Genomic DNA, 20,606 nt, shown 5'->3' on the forward strand with positions numbered 1-20,606 from the left:
CTGTTTTTATGTTTTTAAAATTTTTGTATACTTTTAATGTTTACTATTTTTAATTGTTGTAAACCGCCCAGAGAGCTTCGGCTGTGGGGCGGTATATAAATGTAATTAATTAAATAAATAAATAATATCCTTATGTTAAAAAATAAACATGCCTATGAAAACAAAATGTTTTTTCCTACCATGATCAGAGAGATTTTGATTATCCTCCCCATAAACAAATAAAAGTTAACTACACCTTTACAGTAAGGTGCAAAGATTTGTAAAAACAACAACACCAAACAACCCCCCAAACACCTGAACTGTTTGACTTATCCTTTTCAACTCCAAAGCAAAAGGCCTTGAGTCTTGGCTCCTTAGAATATAATATTTTTTCTTCTTCTATAGCAACTCATAACATATACATGGATCAACAAACTTTGAGCCAGTTTGCAAAACCAATACAAACCCTTGGTCCATGGCCACATTCAGCAAACCTATGTTGCTACCCTGTTAGCTATTCAGATTATTGTTCAGTTTGCATGATGATTACTCATATGTTCAAATAATCATATACTGAAAAGTGACTCTAGTCAGTGGATAGGACTCACAGATGCTGCTTCATTCAGCTGTAAATCCTGTTCATGTGGTGAGGATCACATTTCCGTTATGTTAATTGACTCTCAGATTACCCTTCTACAAAGTATTTAAAATCAGTTTTTAAAGTGTTCCTAACAACTTCCAGGGATTTCATAATACTTCCTTGAAGGAAAAAAAGTTTTACAGAATTACAGGAGTAGATAAAAGTAGATAGGTACAATTTTCATAGATTTTAAAAATCCAGGTGTAATCTTTTCCAGGTATCTATAGATATGGAGCATGCATGTGAGAACAATTTCCATCTGCAATATGAATGCTGCATGCATAAGTTTTACATTCTGTAAAGAGAAATGGAATAGGATGATCTAAATATAGGCTTGGGAACAAATTTTAAATGGTTCCATGGAATTTGCACAAATGGTTTTGACAAGCACTACACAAATGTTAATTTAATTCTTCACTGCACAGCTTTGTACTTTACTTTTCCTATCTGAAAAGTAGGTCTAATAATGTTTAATTGCTTATGGACTGTAAGTAGCATTGTATGGTTATGCTACCATTTAAAAATTTCTTGGAAAATGTGGAGTGTTACTTACGTGCAGAATACTTGTGTATGCTATCAACAGGGGTCTCTTTTCGGCACCATGTTAGACCTCAGTTAAAAAGACTGCCCTGGCTGCCAATAAGTCACTGCGCAACGTTTAACTTTCTGTTGTTAACTACGTGTAAACAACTTGGGACCATGTTACCTTAGGGGTCACCTCACCCTTTATGTCCTTGCCTAGTCTTTCAGATCCTCAGAAGGAGTACCTCTGAAGGTGCTGCATGCTGCTGAGGTTTGTCTCAGGAGTACCTATAACAGAGGGTTTAGTGTAGCAGTACCTGGCCTCTGGAACTTGCTCGCAAGTGACATTAGGCAGGTGTCTTCCATTGTGATCTTTAGATGTCTGCTCAAGGCCCATATCTTTATACAAATTTTCCCTAAAGGGTGACTCAGCCAGTATGGTTATAGTTGAGTAGTGATTATTTTACTGTGTTTTGTTATATTTTACATTTTTATATTTTCTGTAAACTGCTTTGATAGACCACTGGGAAGTGTTATATATATCTATATAATACAGAAATACTTGAGTTTGTTCAGCTCTTTATAAACACACTTTGATCCAGAGGGCAGCAGGATCAAATAGATTTCTTGTGTGATCAAAGGATTCCTCATTCACTTCAAATTTGGAGGCAGACCCATGTACAAAATGGGGATTCACAGACCAATTTGTGGCCAACTTTGAAATGAATGGAGATATTTTGTTAATATAGAAATGCTGTCAGAGCTCCAATGCATGCAAGGAGTTGCTGGTTTTGGATTGTGCTTTTTCCCCAGATGAAAGTGACTGATCTTTTTAACTTTGTATTGAAGACATTCAGTTTTCTTGTAGAAAAGAAATCCATAATATAGCTTTCAGAAGGAAAGGAAAAGGAAGCTTGTGGACCCTGTACTATGTGATACATACAAGCCATCAAGGTGTAGAGCCACAAGAAATAACTGGTAGTTTTGTAAACAATGACTTAACAATATCCACAGTTGGATGGATATTCATAAAATGTAGAGATGTACTCAAAAGATGGGGGACTCTAGAATATTAAGGTGAGATTATTTTACACCTCCCCCACTCAAGAATTAAATACAAGAACAAAGAGAATGCATGGAATTTAACCATGTTCACTTTCCTCCTCAGGGAAATTCTCATCTTCATGTGTTCATATATCAGTCCCCTCTAAAAGCAAATTCTGTTGGGTGAGATCTATCATTTTGGAATCTAAAGGGGGTTACCTCAAAATAAGGTTGGAGTTTTTATGCATTTGGATGTACACAAAGTACACAAAGTATACATTTGTAAATTAAAATAAAAAATAAAAAACCAAAACAGCCCTATGACAACTGAGCATGCTTGGTGGTCTCCAAGAGCCATGGAATGTTGAGAATCAGTTGGAAAAGAAAAGTGGAGTGGGAAGTGGGGATTGTCCTACTTGACCCCTTAACAGCTTATAGTATCCTGGAGGAGCACATGGCTGGCTGGAACCCTGCAAATGATCTGGGGAGAAATAGTTCTCAGAAGTGCCCGAGTTTGATTCCTTAATGAAAGAACTAAAGAGTTTAATGTTACAGGTTGACAAATGCCCTTGAGAAAGGAAAGTTATTTTCTGAAACACATCTTACCATAATAAGTTCAGGAACCTATGAGAAATGTTTCCTCCCATATCATTTACTGTGTTCAGTGGGAGGTATTGGCATGTTCTGATACTCTACTTGAGTTATGCAGAAGTAAAAAACACTTTTAAAAACAACTAAAAACAAAGGGATGAAACCTTCCCCAAACAAGAAATGAACATGCAGAATATTGAGCCATATGTGGAATGTCATTTTGAAGGGGAGAAAAGTTGGAGGGGTGTGTGTGTGTGTGTGTGTGTGTGTGTGTGTGTGTGTGTGTATGTGTGTGTGTGTGTGTGTGTGTGAGAGAGAGAGAGAGAGAGAGAGAGAGAGAGAGAGAGAGAGATGGACTATTGGAGAAGGGCAAGGCTAGCTGTGATACGCAACAGGAGCACTCCTGTTAGGGATCAAGGACACACTGCAATTTTGTTGCAGGTTCTATTTGTAAAACCTGTTATCAAGGGTTTTTCCCACTAAAATCTTTCATCTTTCATCCAATATCTTTCTCTTTCAGCTCATCTCTTAGTGGAAATTTACGAGAAAGCCTTTTATCCTCCTCCTTTGTTTTCTACTAGAAAACAATGGTAAGGCCAAAGAACTTTAGAGTGTATTCCTGCCCCAAGGGAACTCTTGGTAGCATTATGAGGATAAGACTTTGTATACACTGTGCTAGCAAGCATATATTCCTTTATAACTTCTTTCAATAGAACTTGCTTGGTTTTATATAGAATTTGAGGATTCACAGTGGTTCACGTACATTATTTTGTGATCTTTACATCAGATTGTATAAATTAGCCCTCTTAAGTACTCAGGAATTAGTTTACTAATTACAGCTAGAAAAAGTTATATAATACTCAATTCATGTTGACTTTGTTGAAATTTGTTGTATGAGAACAAACAATTAAACACAAGTTAGTATTATTTGTAGATATAAACTTTGTAAGCATACACTTGTTGCAACATGATTCCATTTGAGCATTACCTCATTTAAGGAAAGTAATACACACTACTTGCATTGTTTATAGTAATCTTGGGTTGCAATCCTATGCACACTTATCTGGGAGCAAGTTCCATTGAACTCAGTATGACATACTTCTAAGTAGGCTTGTATAGGATTGCATTGTTAATGTATAAGCATTTTTGCTAAAATACAAGGGAGGAAATTAAACTAATAAAAATGAACCTGGAATCTTTAAGAAATTACAATAAAGTTATCAGGAGAGGCATTAAGATTTTTTTATACCTCTAGCAGCCATTAAAAGTTAGTAACAGAACAGGTGATTGTATGGGTAAGTGTAAATGTTCTGAAATAAATAGCAGTTGGTGACCTGGAATGTCAGGGCTCTAGACAAGGGTGTGTGTTTGTCAATATATCCTACATGTTTTACAGACTCCTCAGGGAATAGGGGAAGATACAATTTCACCTTTTCTGTGCCAAAACATTTTAATTATATCTTCTTCCAAGTACAGCGGTTCAGTAACCAAGGAGCTGACATTGATGCATGTGTTGATAAAGCTGCAAACATTCAAAATGAGATTAACAAAGATTTTGAGGAAAGGGTGACAGCTAATTTTGCACAGTATTCTGCATCTAATTCAGGTCAGTGTAATGATAGAATATTTTATAACTCTTGTGTCATCCAGAAGGACTTTTATGATGCTTTGTGTTAATGAACATTTGTGTGTATGAAGAATATAGTTCAAAACCTATTTTTCATACAAATAAAGGCTTTTTTATTACATTTCCATTGCTTGTAGCCACAAAAAGAAAAACAGCATTTGGTGATGATGATCAAACTAACTACTTTTTTCTGATTTGCCTGAAAATGTTAGATGACTATATGAAAATCACAAAAGGGTGTTGTTATAGTATTGCTTGTTTTCCATCAGAAGATCATCCAAATAAATCTATATAGATAGACTTAAAGAATGAAAATATAGTTTCTTTATGTTGTATTAGACCTTTTGAGCACATTTCAGTGTATTTCAATTCTATTCTTTATCTGAAGGCAGCTGACACTCTTCTTTCACTTTTCTTTTTGTTTGTGAAGTTTTCTTTCTTTCTTTTTTTATCCACTCACTTCTCCATCTGCTTTCACTTTTGTTTGCTTGGGCCGTCTCTCATCCCAACTTGATAATGAGGAATGTGGTGTGACCCTGACCTCTATCAGCCCATGCATGACCTTCTGACTCCCCTACCTAACCTTTGACCTTTTCTTTGACAGCTTGATTAATTACCCTGTGTTATGATTTATGAGTAAGTGCTATGTAAAAATAATAGACAACAGGTGGTCCCCTAAAAACTTTTTGTGGCATGTTTTCTTTTCCTGCCTAACTTGATGAGCTATTTTAAGTTAGAAACTTGGTGGAACAATGTGAGTTTGGCAGTAATACAGCATTTTTACACACTTGGGCTCAGCAGTGGAATTCAAGAGTCTGAGAGATGAGGTGTAACTGGGATGAAAATATTACAAAGTGTTAGCAGGGTGCAGTTGCCAAAATGCACATTGGGTGAAAATACAAAAAAGGAGTCAACTGACATTTCAGGCGTTTCAGTCTCAGGTCACGTCTTGAGAAAATTGCTCAAATAATGGAGGGGGCATTTTTCAAGCTGAGCTGCATCTCCAACAGCTATGTTTACTTTTACGCTTCACTAGTGACTTCTGATTGGTTGTCATGACCTCATCCTACTGTTGCATCTAGGATGTTGCAACAGTGACACATAGGTACTCTTCTCATGAAAAAGATGGGAAATAAACAGAACATAGATCTTTCAAAAAGATTAATGCCCATGCCTATGTCCATTTTAACCATGCACAGATCTAGGTTACAGATCTAAGTTCTTTGGATTGCTTTTCCCTAGAGGATTAACTTTGATCTTTCTTCAAATGGTCTAAATAGATTTTTTTTCTAAAAAAAAATCAGATTGATAAAGCTCAGGAAAATGATCTGTTACAGATTCTTACTTACAGGCCAGAAAGATAGATACGTAGGTCAAAAGATTCCACTCTAGCCTCTGACCTCTCAAGTCACATATGGCATCCCATCCTGGTGGATTAATATGCAGGGCTGAATGGTTTTAGCTCATTATTCATTTGACCAGACACAAGAGGTTTGTAGAGCTCCAGAATGTATCTCAAATATTTTTATTGCCATTCACTGTTCTATTACTTGGTAATATATGCTATATGAGGTGTGTGTGTGTGTGTGTGTAGTGTTTGAGGCATCTTAAAGAGATTTCCAGAACAAAATGTAACTATTACTTTTCTATTATAACTATTATATTTTCCAACTTAACACACTTGTGGCATTTGTGAGACAGATGATGCAAACCATCCTTTTTGGGAATCTCTGTGGTCTCCAATTCATGTCTAAGCTTGCTTTTACTTCTGAATTAATAAATGTCAAGTAAGCTCATATATAAAATAGAACTTTATCCTTTTTAAGCCTTCTGAAATAGTTGTTTGAAATGTGTTCTTAGCTTGCATCATCTGATGCAACAGATTTTGGATTCATACCAGTTAATATGCTTGTGGTATATATCCTGCTTGATAGATTTTAGAACTGAAACTGGATTATATCAAATTGGCCATCTAGCTGAAAGCCAACATTTTTGCTATCTGTCATGATAACATCTATCACATCTAATTGTACTAACTGGCCTGTGCAGATGAACTTGAAACTTACTGAATGCTGTATTCCCTCTCAGATATATTATGTTATAATTGGCTGTTATCAATATGTCAAACATTTTGAAGAGCATATTTATATTATGGCGAAAAGTGAGATTTTTCTAATTATAAGTGGTTTGAAAAAACATAATTTGAAATTGGCTTTGGAAATTTTGGTAACTAAGGAAATATGGATATCCCAACATATGCACAATTAAATTGCTGTGTTTATTAATCAAAACAAGAAATTAACCAGTGGATTTATTTCATTTTCAATCTAATATTACAGTTTCATCATTTTATAGTTGAGGCAAGACTAGTAGCTACTTATCAGTTGCCTATTTTGAATACACATTCAGATCTTGGAAGTGGGGCGGGGGCTTCTAAATGTTGGTAGTGTTGGTTCACTCTTTCTAAAGGGTGCATTACAGTACTAAGCCCTTTTTATAAAACTACAGCTCAGTATTAATATTTGTCACCACATGTTTAAAATATTTTCATAAACTTAGGTTGATGTCACATTTGGTTTAACTTTGTGAAGACAATAATGCATAGAGATTAGGTGATCCTTGACATTGGTAATTTGGTGATACCACACTTCTATTTTAAATATTAAAATTGTAGAACTTCTTTTAACAATTTGATATTCCAAAACTGTGCAGTTTAAGAATGCAACTACTGAAGCTTCTGATGGAACATTAAAACAACATTTTACATTGTTTTCATAGATGAAGAGGAAATAAAGGTTGCCCCATGGTTAAAGACATAGATTAACTTCACATAGGTTAGGTTGGTAACAATTTAGTAATACTGATAGGGGTTAAATTCTGCTGCTGTTATGTATGTTATGTTGCATTTCTACATCCTTTCATCTGAGCAAGTATTGTATGTTACTCCTAATCCTCTTTCCTGTGCCTATTTTTCCTCATATAATTTAGGCTGATGTGGCTGAAGACAAAAAGTGGAAGGGAGTCTGACATTATGTCAATTTTCTTACAAACATTTTCTTACAAACAAAACAACATTTATAATGGATTTGTAGAAAGAAACCACGTAGCTTGTGACAAATTTTTTTGAAGCAAATGTGGTATTTTTTTAAAAAGTTTTAAAGGCATACTGAGCAATGGTTTGTGTTGGTTAAAACCTAATTGATAAAAATTCTTTAATTGATTTATGAAGCTGTGATTTTTGAAATGGATTCATTTTTCATCTGTTGATGTGTCTGTGAAAAATTGACATTATGTCCTCATAAAATTGGACAAATGAGTCTTGTAATTTTCAGTTACATAATCAATAACTTAGACAAATCTTACTTCTCTGATGATTTATGTGTGTCTGTTTTTGTGTGTAGCAAAAAGTAGACACAATTTCACATTCCAGTAACATGTATAAAACTATAACAATTACATGAATTTTTCATCTTGAATTATTCAGAAGTAAAAAGAAGTAAAAACACACAGAACATCTGCTCAGGAAAACCCCCAAACAGGTCATGATCATGAATAGCAAACTAAATCACAGAACTCTAAGAGAACTATTTCTGAATAGCTAAAAAAAAGTTTTCATTCCCCTCCCCCAATGCAAGTTATTTAAAATAGTATGAAAAGCACTGTTTAGGTCATTCTATTTTATTAGTGGTTTATTCATCCATGAAGGCAGGAATCTGGTTTTCTGTGTATTATACTTTTTGAGCACAGCCTGCTTCTAAATTTTTCATAAAGATCTCAGTTGAGACTGCTTATGTAATAACTTTAGTAGAATTTCTACTTTATACTTAACCACTCCATTCCAAAGCATATGGTGAGTATATGTGAATGTATAGGTTCACTTAGAAGAGAGAGCTGGGGAAAAAGATGACAGGAGATCACTTACTCATGGTACAGAATCTAGAAGGAGGCAATTTTCTCTTTGGCCTATGGTGACCTTTTTACCATGTTCCCTTACACCATAGACAGTGAACTGAATGCCTCTAATTCACCCTGCTTAACAGAGTGCAACAGTGTTCTTTAACTTAGTTTTGGTGGGAGGAGAGGGTATAGCAGAAATTTGAGAAGGGCGTGTAAACTTGTACAGGCACAAGGAAGAGTAAGAACTTTCTTCAAATGTGATTTTAATAACTAGTCAAGTGTGTCCAACTGTAGAAAATCACCAAGTGACAATCTGTCTACCTGACAGTTACCACAATGCATTACAAGATTTTTGAATAGTTACACAGATTAGAATAAAGCAACACCAAATAAAGTATCTTTTGTTGCTGTAGATTTGGTTAGCTTTGATAATCTATAGGTAGACTTTTATCTTTTCATCTGTTTATTAGGCAGAAGTTCCAGTTTGTTAACTAGTTTGAAATAGGCTTTACTTTAGTGTCTTGAGTTTCTTTTAGAAAACTATATACAAGAATTTAAAAATAATCTTGAAGATTGATTCTAAATTTGTATGATTCTTTTACTTTTGTTTCATGCTTTTAAGAGACTTCATTTTCATACTTTCCATTATGTTGACAAAATGTCTTGGGATTTTTAAAAATTACCCATATATTCACCATTACTTAATATTTTCTGAGAAAAAATGAAATAGAACAAGATGTTTAACATCTTTTTCCTTAAAGTCTAAAAAGACAATACATCATTTAATTCCAATAAAATTGTTCAGGTCTGAACTGGTAACTAATTCATTGATTTTTTTTAAAGCAATGTCAGATTATCGTTATAGTTGATATTGATTCATTGTTACTACTGCTATCACTTTATGAGTTAGACAGAAGTATTTAATAGTTTAGGCTGAAGTCCTGCACACAATTTGACTGCTTAAATCCCATTGAAATCAGTAGATTTAAGTAGTCTAAACATAAAGGTTTTTATTAATGAAGCATAAACTATACATGTTAGTGGCCCTATGGTTATTCTAGAATCACATTCTGTTTTTATTTTTACTACATTCTGATGAATAGCATAAAATATTGAAAAGTTATTAAAAGGTTAAAAGAGCTGGACAAATAAACAGAAATAGCCACTGTAAATTCAGATACAAACTCAGTAGGAATGAAACCATTATATGAACTTTATGAAAATCTCTTAAATATACCTTTTAAATCAATCAAATGAAATGCAAATGATTTCAAAGCCAAAATCTATGTGTATTCTTTTTCTTCTTCTGAAACAGGAGGGCTACGGGGTTATAGTACTGAATCCGAATGAAAACTATATTGAGGTTGAAAAGACAAAAGCCCAAGTACAGCTGTCTCCTGATAGATCGGATGAACCTGCAGAAAAGAGAGAAAGGAAAGATAAAATCCAAAAAGATACAAAGAAACGACGAGACTTTTATGAGAAATATCGGAATCCACAAAAAGAAAAGGAAACTGTGCAGTTGTATATTAGAGTAAGTTGGTTAGTTTATTTTGCATTAATACTAAATTATCAAAACAGTTGTTTTAAATTCACTTATCTAGCCAAATTTTAAAATATTATTTTTGAAATGTACATATTGTTAACATGTAACTGTCAAATACTAAAAGTGAGAACTACTTCTTTCTATTGATATTATTATTAGCATTAAATGTGAAAGTGTAGGGAAAAATCCTTTTTAATTTCAAAGAGAAACATCAAATAAACCCCAAAGGAACATACTATGCATTCCAGAGACAAGGGCTGGTTTGAAAAATACTTTATGATTTTTTTAAAGTAGATGGGTGTAAAAGACGCACTTTCTAAATATAGTTTAGGTAACATGTTTTACAAAGCAGGGCATGTTTTCACATGGTGTTACCTTCTTGGGCAGTAGTAGTTTAGACTCTTTTAAATAATAATCTAATATTTTAATACCTTACCTTGTAAATTAATGATACAGTGGGCAAATACTGATGTTTATCTTGTATGGCTATATCTTTGGCCTGTAATGTGTTATTTACATATTTGCAGCTGTCCATTGCATTTCAGTTAAGCTCCTAAAAGAAGATAAAGGAAGGGAATTATTAATAACTTAATAAATATTTAAGTCAGAATAGTTCAAGAATAGTGCAATGAGGAAATTCTGTCCTTTGCTCTTTTCTTTTCTTAGTCAGTGAACCTTTGCACTTTGTAATGCTAGCAGCATGGGATCGTTATAACACTGCTACCCAAGGATTTCTAATTCTGCAGGGGGCACAAACAATATTATTTGCGCTTTGACACATTCTGCTGCATATACATATGATGCATTATACATTCTAGACATATCCATGCAATTTTCAAAGCTCTCTTTATAGAAGTTAGCATTGTTATTCAACAGTAAAAATATGCCATAAATGCACCAGTGTCATTAGAATGCTGTGCCTATGGTGATTGAACAGTGAAAACTCAGGGGGCGGAAATAAGCATCATATTACTTTTCAACATGTTCCTCTCCCTCCTTTTCCTTATCATCACCATCATCCTTATCATCACCAACTGCAATATATAGGGAAAATATAGTTATATTAATTAATTTTACTATACATGCATAGTTGTATGAAATAGGAACACTTTATGACTGGGTTCGGACGACATGATAGTCAACGGTAGGTTAAATAGTAAACGGTGGGTTAAATAGTCAACGAAATAGTGAATGGTGGGTTAAATAGTCAACGGTAGGTTATTTTGTTGTCTGTTGGGACTTTTTTACCCCATGTTTGGTTATTCAGCTAAAATAACCAGCACTGTGCAGAGTTGATTATTGGAACAACTGTTAGTTATCATGTCATCTGTCGGGCACCGTTGACTATTTTGTTGCACACAGTGGGTTCTTTTCGGCAACTACAGAGTCCCCTGGCAAGAGTGACCAAAGTGGCGGCTGCCACTGTAGTCTAGCTGGCAGAACTCGCAATGGGAGGACTGAGGGGAGAGGGGGGGGATGTGTCAGTCAAACACACCGTAGACTGATAGTCAGCTCAACATTGGCCTTAATCCACACCACAGTTGATTATAATCATGTTGTGTGGGGAGTACCTCCTTGATAATCAACCGTGGAATTGACTATTAACCCACCATTGACTATTGTGTTGTCCAAATGCAACCTATATCTCTCTGAAGGAATGAAGAACTGGAAAGGATTCTGAAAATAATCGTGTGTACAAAGTAACTGAAAAGGTCTTGCTTATGATATGTAATGAATTACTTAGTCATCAGTGCCACTGTATAAGAAGCACCACTTCTGGAAAGAACGAAATCCTGAGGTTTTAGTGTTGTTTTAAATTTACCCAGAGACAGGATCAGTTGTTGCATTTTGCTGGACAATTGGACTTTGACTAACTACAAGCTCTCAGTCACATTGCTCTATGATATTTTCTCTTTCTCATATTTCTCACTCACCAGACATAATTTTTTATCCTGATGTTTGGGGTAATTACCATTTCAAGTCCTACAGATGTTCGCCTGCTGATCAAATACTTCAAACCAGGTCACTTCCACACATAGCTTGAATCTAAAGATCTTGTTGCACAACAGAAGTCACTTCAGCATGCAGGAGAGTTGCTGAATTCCTCCTGCAGACCCTGCAAAACATCCCCAGAGGGTCCCAATCCTTGGTTACCAGTTCAGAAGTGCTACAGAGAGGGGAAATTGATGATGCACACACTCCCGTGTTACTAGGAATTGCTTTCACTTGTGTAGCCAGATCTTTGGTCAAGATTCAACAAGATATCCATGTTGAATGCATTGGGAGGGTATTGTAAAGCCAAACATAAGTAGGCAAACTTTATCTGGTAGCATGTATGCTTCATCTGAAAAGTTACTTACAATTTTCTGTAACTGCATGTATCCATTTTGAAAATGATTAAGAACAGATGAACAATTTTGTTGCTTACGTGCTAACCTACGAACATAGGTTATATTTAGTGAACTCAAGGTACAATCCATGCTGGCTGGGAAATGCTGGGGGTTATAGGACTTTTTCTGTCTAAACATTCATAAGATTGCACCCATATACTCATAAAACTACTACCTAACTGTGATTATATATATTTCTGCATGCACAGTGATGATAGGTTTATTCTTTACTTTTTCACTTAGGCTTTTTTGGTTTTGCTTTTCTTCTTTCTTTCTTTCTTTCTTTTCTTTTCTTTTCTTTTCTTTTTTTTGCCAATTTGCCTATTAAACTCTACAACACTCCAATGAGTTGTAATAATAATAATGATGTTACCTGCCTCTTCCTCCGGATCGAGGCAGGGTACAACACAAATGCAAATACCACAAAATACATATAATTAAAACATTCTAAAACTAATACATCATTAAAAGCAGCGCATTATTAAAAGACATCCTAAAATTCAACTGGGTAGACCTGCCGGAAGAGATCAGTCTTCATAGCTTTCTTAAAATCCAGAAGATTGTTAAGTTGACGAATCTCTCCCGGCAGGTCATTCTATAATCTGGGAGCGGCAGAAGAAAAGGTCCTCTGGGTAATAGTTGTCAGCCTTGATTTTGTTGACTGGAGTAAATTCTTCCCAGAGGACCTGAGTGTGCGGGGCAGATTGTACGGGAGAAGGTGATCCTGCAGGTAGCCTGGACCTAAACCATGTAGGGCTTTAAAGGTGATAACCAACACTTTATACTTTGCCCGGAAACTAATTGGCAACCAGTGAAGAGATTTTAAAACTGGTGTAATGTGGTCCCCGCTAGGTGTACCGGTGACCACCCTGGCTGCCATATTTTGAACTAGTTGAAGTTTCCAGACTAGGCACAAAGGTAGCCCTATGTAGAGCGCATTGCAGAAGTTGAGCCTCAAAGTTACCAGCACGTGCACTACTGTCTTTAGGTCTTTCAACTCTAGGAAGGGGCTCAGCTGGTGTATCAGCCGAAGCTGACAGTAGGCACTCCTGGCCGTTGCATCTATCTGGGCTGTCATTTGGAGCGACGGATCCAGAAGCACCCCCAAGCTGAGAATGCAGTCTTTCAGAGGGAGTGTAACTCCATCCAGAACTGGTTTACACACCTCCAAACCCAGGTTATGGCCTTTGACAGCAAGCACCTCCGTCTTGTCTGAATTTAGCTTCAGTTTGTTTTTCCTCATCCAGCCCATTACCGCCTCTAAGCATTCATTCAGAGGAGACACACTATCCTTAGCTGACGCTGTTGTCGAAGGCATAGAGAAATATATTCGGGTGTCATCAGCATACTGATAGCACTCCGCGCCATGCCTTTCGGATGATCTCTCCTAGCGGTTTCATGTAAATATTAAATAGCATTGGGGAAAGGATGGCACCTTGTGGTACACCACACAGCAGCTCCTTCTTTGAAGAGCAGCCATCACGAAGCATCACCATCTGGAACCTGCTCAAGAGGTAGGACTGGAACCACTGAAGCACAGTGCCCCCGATTCCCAGTCACCTCAGATGATCCAGAAGGATACCATGGTCGATGGTATCGAAAGCCGCTGAGAGGTCCAAAAGTACCAGCAGGGACACACTCCCCCTGTCAATACTAAGACGTAGATCATCCGCTAAGGCAACCATAGCGGTCTCAACTCCGTATCCTGCTCTGAAGCCGGTTTGAAATGTGTCTAGAAAATCTGTATCATCCAAGATTGCTTGGAGTTGGAAGGCAACTGCCTTCTCGATCACTTTGCCCAAAAATTGAAGATTTGATAATGGTCTGTAATTATTAAGGTCCAGGGAGGGCTTTTTTAAGAGTGGCCGTACTACCGCCTCTTTTAGGCATGATGGAAAACTCCCCTCTCTGAGGGATGCATTAATAATATGCTGTAGTTGTTGTCTAACTGCATCTCCTCCCTGGACGACCAGCCATGAGGGACAGGGATTGAGAGGGAAAGTTGTCTTCCTTACTCGTCTAAGCAGCTTGTCCACATCCTCGGTACTCACCAACTGAAACTGATCTAGTGTAATCCTACTTGCGGAGTTGCTGGACGCTTCATTGTCAGCTTCTGCTATAATGACAGCATCTAAGTTGGCTCTTATCCGAGAGATTTTATCTGTGAAATGATAGTTAAAGGCATCACAGCGAACTACCGAAGGCTCTAAAATCGAGTTCAGGGGGGAAGGTGTCTGAGTTAGACCTCTCACCACCTTGAACAGTTCTGCTGGATGCAAATTCGCTGATGCAATACGTGCAGAGAAGAAACCTTTCTTGGTTGCACGTATTGCCACCCCATAGGAATGAAGATGTTCTCTATGTTGTGTCTTATTATTATTATTTATTTATATAGCACCATCAATGTACATGGTGCTGTACAGAGTAAAACAGTAAATAGCAAGACCCTATGAGTCAAGTTTTCCACCATACGAAAACTCAGTTTAGCCACCTGATGAACAGGATGGAAGTACTGGACTGCCTTTCCCTCACTACAAGGTGCTAGCCCCTGTGAAGAGTCTGCCATATATTCAGCAGAACTTAACCAGTTGCCAATGTATGCCAATTGCTGCTTGGTAAACACTGGTTAATCACTTTCATAAAGTAATGAGAATGTCACCAAAACACACTGGAGAAATACCCAGGGAGAGTAAACAAGAGTGCCAATATTTGTTACTTGATTAAACGTGCACACGCACAAACACTTGATATAGTAGTTTCAGATAGAGAAGAGAATACTCTCATCTAGGAAAAAATCTTGTTTCACCAAATGAATAATAAATTGCCAAGTGTACTCTTGAAGATCAGCTTGAGAATGTTGGTTTGTAATTTGGTTATTTTGATTAGTTTATCTCATTTGTATCTAAGGTACGCACTCAAATATCTGTGAATGGCTTACATTTTCATTATTCAAAAATTCCACACATACCTCCACTATAATAATCCATATATATAACCATAAGTTACAACAGAACTGAGGTCTTTGCTAAGTCTTTTTCTAAGGGAAGGATATAAATAGAAATGACTAACTAGCTGATTATGCGTACCTTTTGAAGCTTTAAGAGTACAGCTTGAAAGATCAAAGTGCTTATTGTTTCAGGCTGTAAATTTTTTTAACTATGAAATAATGTACTTGCCAATGTATGTTACAGCTTGTTAAGGGGATTGATTTGGTCTGAGCAATAAACTTCATCTCACACAATATGGCAGGAAAGCTTACTTACTGTGTTCTGTTCTAAGACTTTTTTTGTTCTTGAAAACATCTGCCAACTGTGTTCAGTAGTCAAAAGAAAAATGTCATGTTTCATAGGTTTATATTTGGTTCAAATCAAAGCAAAAACTCACTGGAAATTTTCACTGAACTTAGTATTCCATACAATAAAAAAAGGTTTCACATGTGATTATGTAATTAATGCATTGTACATCTAACTGTTTAGAATGCTTTAAAATGATGCATTTGTTAAACTGTTAGGAAATACATTATTTTAAACCATCTTTTTAATATGTTGCAATGAAGAACAGTCAAATAGCTAAATAAATACACACACGTCTTTAAAAATATATTTCTACTGTGCTTATAGACACCTGATTTCATTCAGACCACCAGAGGCTGCTGCTGTACATATTGGCAAACATTTCCACTAGAAACATAGAACCCAAGCCAGTAAACTTCAAGCATTTTTATTCATTGCTGAACTAAAGTCAAAACACTATGGATGCAAAAACGTGTACCTTTTCCCCCGCTTGAAGAACAAACCTCTACAACATATGACAAACTTCCTGAAACTCCCCACAGTTGCAGAAAACAGTTTGCCAAGCAGCTTAGGGAAAAACTAGTCATGGTTCTTTGAATACTGACCATTATATTCTAGTACAGGTGGTTTTTTTACTATGGAAATAACTTATAAACTTAATTTTAAACTTAATTTCCATTTGCAGATTTCTTATTTGTTTAATTAAGGATGAAAGTACCTCTACTATGTTTAGATACTTCTGAATGTAAACTGGTATTTGGCACATCTGAGATGTAACATTTAAACAGTCACTCACTGATATAGAACATAAAACATGATGCATGTTTCTTTCTCAATCATGTAACTAATTTTATTTTGTGCCAGTGAAATTGCAGTAGTCTTGTAATCTAGTGTTCATTCCTCTTAAATTTTATCATAATTTTATTTTTATAAATTCTTCAGGAAATTGATGTCTGCATTGGCAATTAATCCAAAGTAAAAATGAATAGCAAATCAAAGTAAAGAAATCAGCATACGATATGGGAAAGATGGATAAGACAGTGCGCAAAAAAGGGGACATTTGCACATGCCTTCAAAAATTTACATACTTTACTTAAAAAATCATCCTTTCTCAGAAGCGTCTTAAATTAAGAGGAAATAAATTATTAATGTAAATGATTCCATATCATGAAACTTTATTTATTTACTATTTATATTAATTTAAGAAGAATTCCAAGATATAAAACATATCATATTTTTATCTGGGTTGGGGGCAAGAAACTGGAATGAGGAAATTCTCCCCCTTTGTTTCCTAGTTGAAAGCTTGATCAGTAGTAAAAACAGTAGTGGTTAACGTGAGCAAAGTGAATGGCTCTTTGCCATGTATATAGTTTAATGAAATACTAAAGTGTTAGTATAAAAGTATTAAAATTGGAGGGAAAAGGGATGAGAGGGGAAGCTTTATTAACAGAAGGTAACAGGTGGGATGGCAGCAGGAAACCTCTACAAGATAAATAGGAAGGAACACCACATTTCTGCTCATTGTATTATAAACTTGTGTTACTCTCTTCTTTAATTTTATTCCCTTCCTCAAGCAATAAATGGGTGCTTTATACTTTCTTTGAGAGACTGAGCTGTCATAGAGTAATGCTGACTAGCCTCTAACTGCTTGTTCAATTTATTCCCTTCACTTCCTCATTCTCCAACCCACCCATTTTCAGGAGGGAATTTTTAGCGGTGTGACTACAGCTTGCTAATAATAATAATAATAATAATATTTATTTGTTGCCCGCCTCTCCCTCTGGATCGAGGCGGGATACAACACACATAAAAACACCATAAAATACATAAAGCTAATTCAAATGTTTAAAATGTTTAATTTAAACATTAAAATTAAAATGTTTAATTTAATTTAAAATTAAATTAAAATGTTTTGTTTAAAATGTTTAAAATAGAGCACATGTTTTGCATGCAGAATGTTCCCAGTTTAGTCGCTGGCATCTCCAGCTGAAAAGGATTAGGTAGCAGGTGATGGGAAAGATCTCTTCCTGAAAGCTGCTGCAGGTCAGAATGACGGTACAAGGCTAGATGGACAAATAGTCTGACCTGGTATAAGGTAGGGTGACCATATGAAAAGGAGGACAGGGCTCCTGTATCTTTAACAGTTGTATTGAAAAGGGAATTTCAGCAGATGTCATTTGTATATATGGGGAACTTGGGGAAATTCCCTCTTCATCACCACAGTTAAAGCTGCAGGTGCCCTGCCCTCTTTTAAATCTGGTCACTCTGGTATAGTTCCTGCAGCTTTAACTGTGGTGATGAAGAGGGAATTTCACCAGGTTCTCCATATATACAAATGACACCTGCTGAAATTCCCTTTTCTATGCAACTGTTAAAGATACAGGAGCCCTGCCCTCCTTTTCATATGGTCACCCTAGTATAAGGCAGCTGTTATGTACCTATAAATAATGAAACTCAAATTTAGAAAAACATTTGAAATATAGGAATATTTAAATCTATAGAGACAATTTTGTCTTAGGCCTAATCTACAACCAGTATATTGCACTATGAAAGCGGTATATAAAAGGCAGGAGCCACACTAAGCAGGATATAGTGCTATGAAAGTGGTATATGGTATGTGTCAATGGGCCCCAACAGTTGTCAGTGCACTTCAATACCGCTATAAAGCAGTAGTGTGGCTCCTGCCTCTTATATACCACTTTCATACTGCTTTCATAGTGTAGATCCTGCTTGGTGTAAATTAGGCCTTTAACTGAAGCAATAGATTTTACCCATGAGTAGTTCAAAATACTTTTTTTTTTTTGCTTTTTCTGTTTGTTTTTTTTAAATTAATCTAGGCCCCATATGTTGCATATCAATTTTGTGCTTGCGTATTTCACTTGAGATGATACTGCCTTGTGGGTGCTGTAGTGAAGCTTTCATGTCCATCCTCTATGGCTCCTTGTTATGTTCCTCCTCTAGAGCCCTTCTGTTGTGGAAGCGTAACCAATGACGATACTTTATTTAACATGAAATACTGATATTGTGAAACTTAATGATATTACAGAGATAGTTGGACACCAAAGGGGTAAACTATTACAAGAATATAGAGTACATGTTATTGGACTCAATGCAACTTACTTCCAAGTAGATATGCATAGAACAGCACTGGAGATTCTCTCTCTCTCTCTCTCACTCTCTCACTCACTATGTCTGTTTTTCGACTAAAGTAGAGTGAGTACATTACTGTGATAATGTGTGTGAAGTGCCTTGAACTCTCTAAAGCACCATATAAACACTAAGTATTAATGCATTTAAATTTAAACCCGTTGTACAGTCTTTGCACTATGTGGTAATACACTGTGTTTCATAGATTATCTATGGCTGCCATTCTAACATATCACTCAATTTCTGGATATCATTTTTGTATTACCATGTATTCAAAGGAATACTGGTGGCTTTTCATAGCAGAGCAGTTTTTAGGTATCAATAATTTTCTAAACATATTTGTAAGTCATATGCAGGTGGACCAAGAACTGCTTTCTTTTCCATTCAGTTTTGAAGAGTGCTAATTCATAACAGGTGTGCTCTACAATACAGTGAAGTCAACTGACCTGCTTTCAGGTGGTACAATGGGGTGTGGATAGATGAAGTTGGGAACTGATGTCTGAATAGTGGAATAATACTTGTTAGTGTTGGTCCCAGCAGGAATGGGGATGCCATTTGGGCTCTGGTTCAGTCAACAAAATATCTTGGGCCAGCACTGACTCATAACCTTTCATTTCATATCTATTGTGGACATCCTCTGTTTATCTTGTCCAGAAAAGATCCCAATACAACTGTTTTCAGCTAAAGAACTAATTATTAAATGTTATTTCTACAATAATGTATATATTTCATAGAAAACCTATATTGAACATATTTTCCAAATAGTTAGTTTCCCTTAAACCCCAGTTCTTTACAAAGATTATAGGAGGCTAGGTAATAATTATTAGGACTGTGACCTAGTCTGAAAGTAATGGCAGTTCATCACTGAAACATAACACAAAGGTGAAAATAGCACCTTTATAGATCCCAACAAATGTTATCTATTTTATTAAGATTTGTTACAACAAGTATAGAAAACACATTTAAACTTTCAGGTTTTCTGTAAATGAAGACTTGGGCCTTAGCTAGACCTAAGGTTTATCCCAGAATCGTCCCGGAATCATCCCTGCCTGCTCCTGGGATATCCTGTGTGTCATTTAAATGAACAGGGATGACCCTGGGATGATCCTGGGATAAACCTAAGGCCTGCGTCACATTTTATCTACCAGCTTTAATGAGGAAGGGTATTAAAGACTCTGCAAGAGGTACAGAAACTCAGGCCTTAGCTAGACCTAAGGTTTATCCTGGGATCATCCCAGGGTCATCCCTGTTCATGTAAATGACACACAGGATATCCCGAGAGCAAGCAGGGATGACCCCCGGGACGATCCCGGGATAAACCTTAGATCTAGTTAAGGCCTGAGTTTTGATAATTCTGTAGCTATTCACATTTTACTAATAAATACCATGTCTTCATCTTTGGATATGCCTGGTATATTATCTTTTGCTATCCTGTAATCGATGATGATGATGATTTAAAAAATACTGTAAGAAAGAGTCCTCAAGACAGTATGGTTTGTAACCTACGGAGAGCACTGAAGGCAAAGAAGAGAAATTGGAACAGAAAAGAATAGGGAAACATGGGATCCAGCTATACGGAGTTTCCTATTTTTATGTTTTCTCTGAAGATATATCTGTGATTACATTTTAGGCCAGCTTGCAGATATTTACTTTTTCATACTTGCTTGAAGGCTCTTTCTTCGCTCTTTAAACAGCATTCCTTTTTAAGTGTACAAGGAACAATGCTCTACAGAGCCATGAAATCTCTCAGGAAAACTTTTAATCCTATTTTTCCTGTTTTCATTTAAATTGCCCACTTAAACAGTTGTTCGCAATGACTGCATCACTTTAGTTGACCCTTGTCATACAGCTTTTTGAAGCTTCTCTGACAGAAGTGGTAATGAAGTTTGTTTTCATTTAAAACAATCTAATTGAGATTCAACTCATTATA

At 36.1% G+C, this 20,606-nt stretch overlaps 1 protein-coding gene across 5 annotated transcripts in view; it reads left to right on the forward strand.

The window, feature by feature from the left end:
- Positions 1 to 20,606, forward strand: part of ARB2A (ARB2 cotranscriptional regulator A) — a 289,998-nt gene that overhangs the window by 104,001 nt on the left and 165,391 nt on the right. For 4 of the 5 annotated variants that reach the window (XM_063129606.1, XM_063129610.1, XM_063129609.1 and 1 more), the window contains one exon: positions 9,616 to 9,834. The exons of the other annotated variant lie outside the window; for it this stretch is intronic. In XM_063129606.1, coding sequence (XP_062985676.1) covers positions 9,616 to 9,834 — 219 coding nt within the window. The remainder of the gene's footprint in view (positions 1 to 9,615; positions 9,835 to 20,606) is intronic. 5 annotated transcript variants of the gene reach the window in all.

Source organism: Elgaria multicarinata, chromosome 6 (assembly GCF_023053635.1).
Source record: "Elgaria multicarinata webbii isolate HBS135686 ecotype San Diego chromosome 6, rElgMul1.1.pri, whole genome shotgun sequence".
Classification (NCBI taxonomy): Eukaryota; Metazoa; Chordata; class Lepidosauria; order Squamata; family Anguidae; genus Elgaria; species Elgaria multicarinata.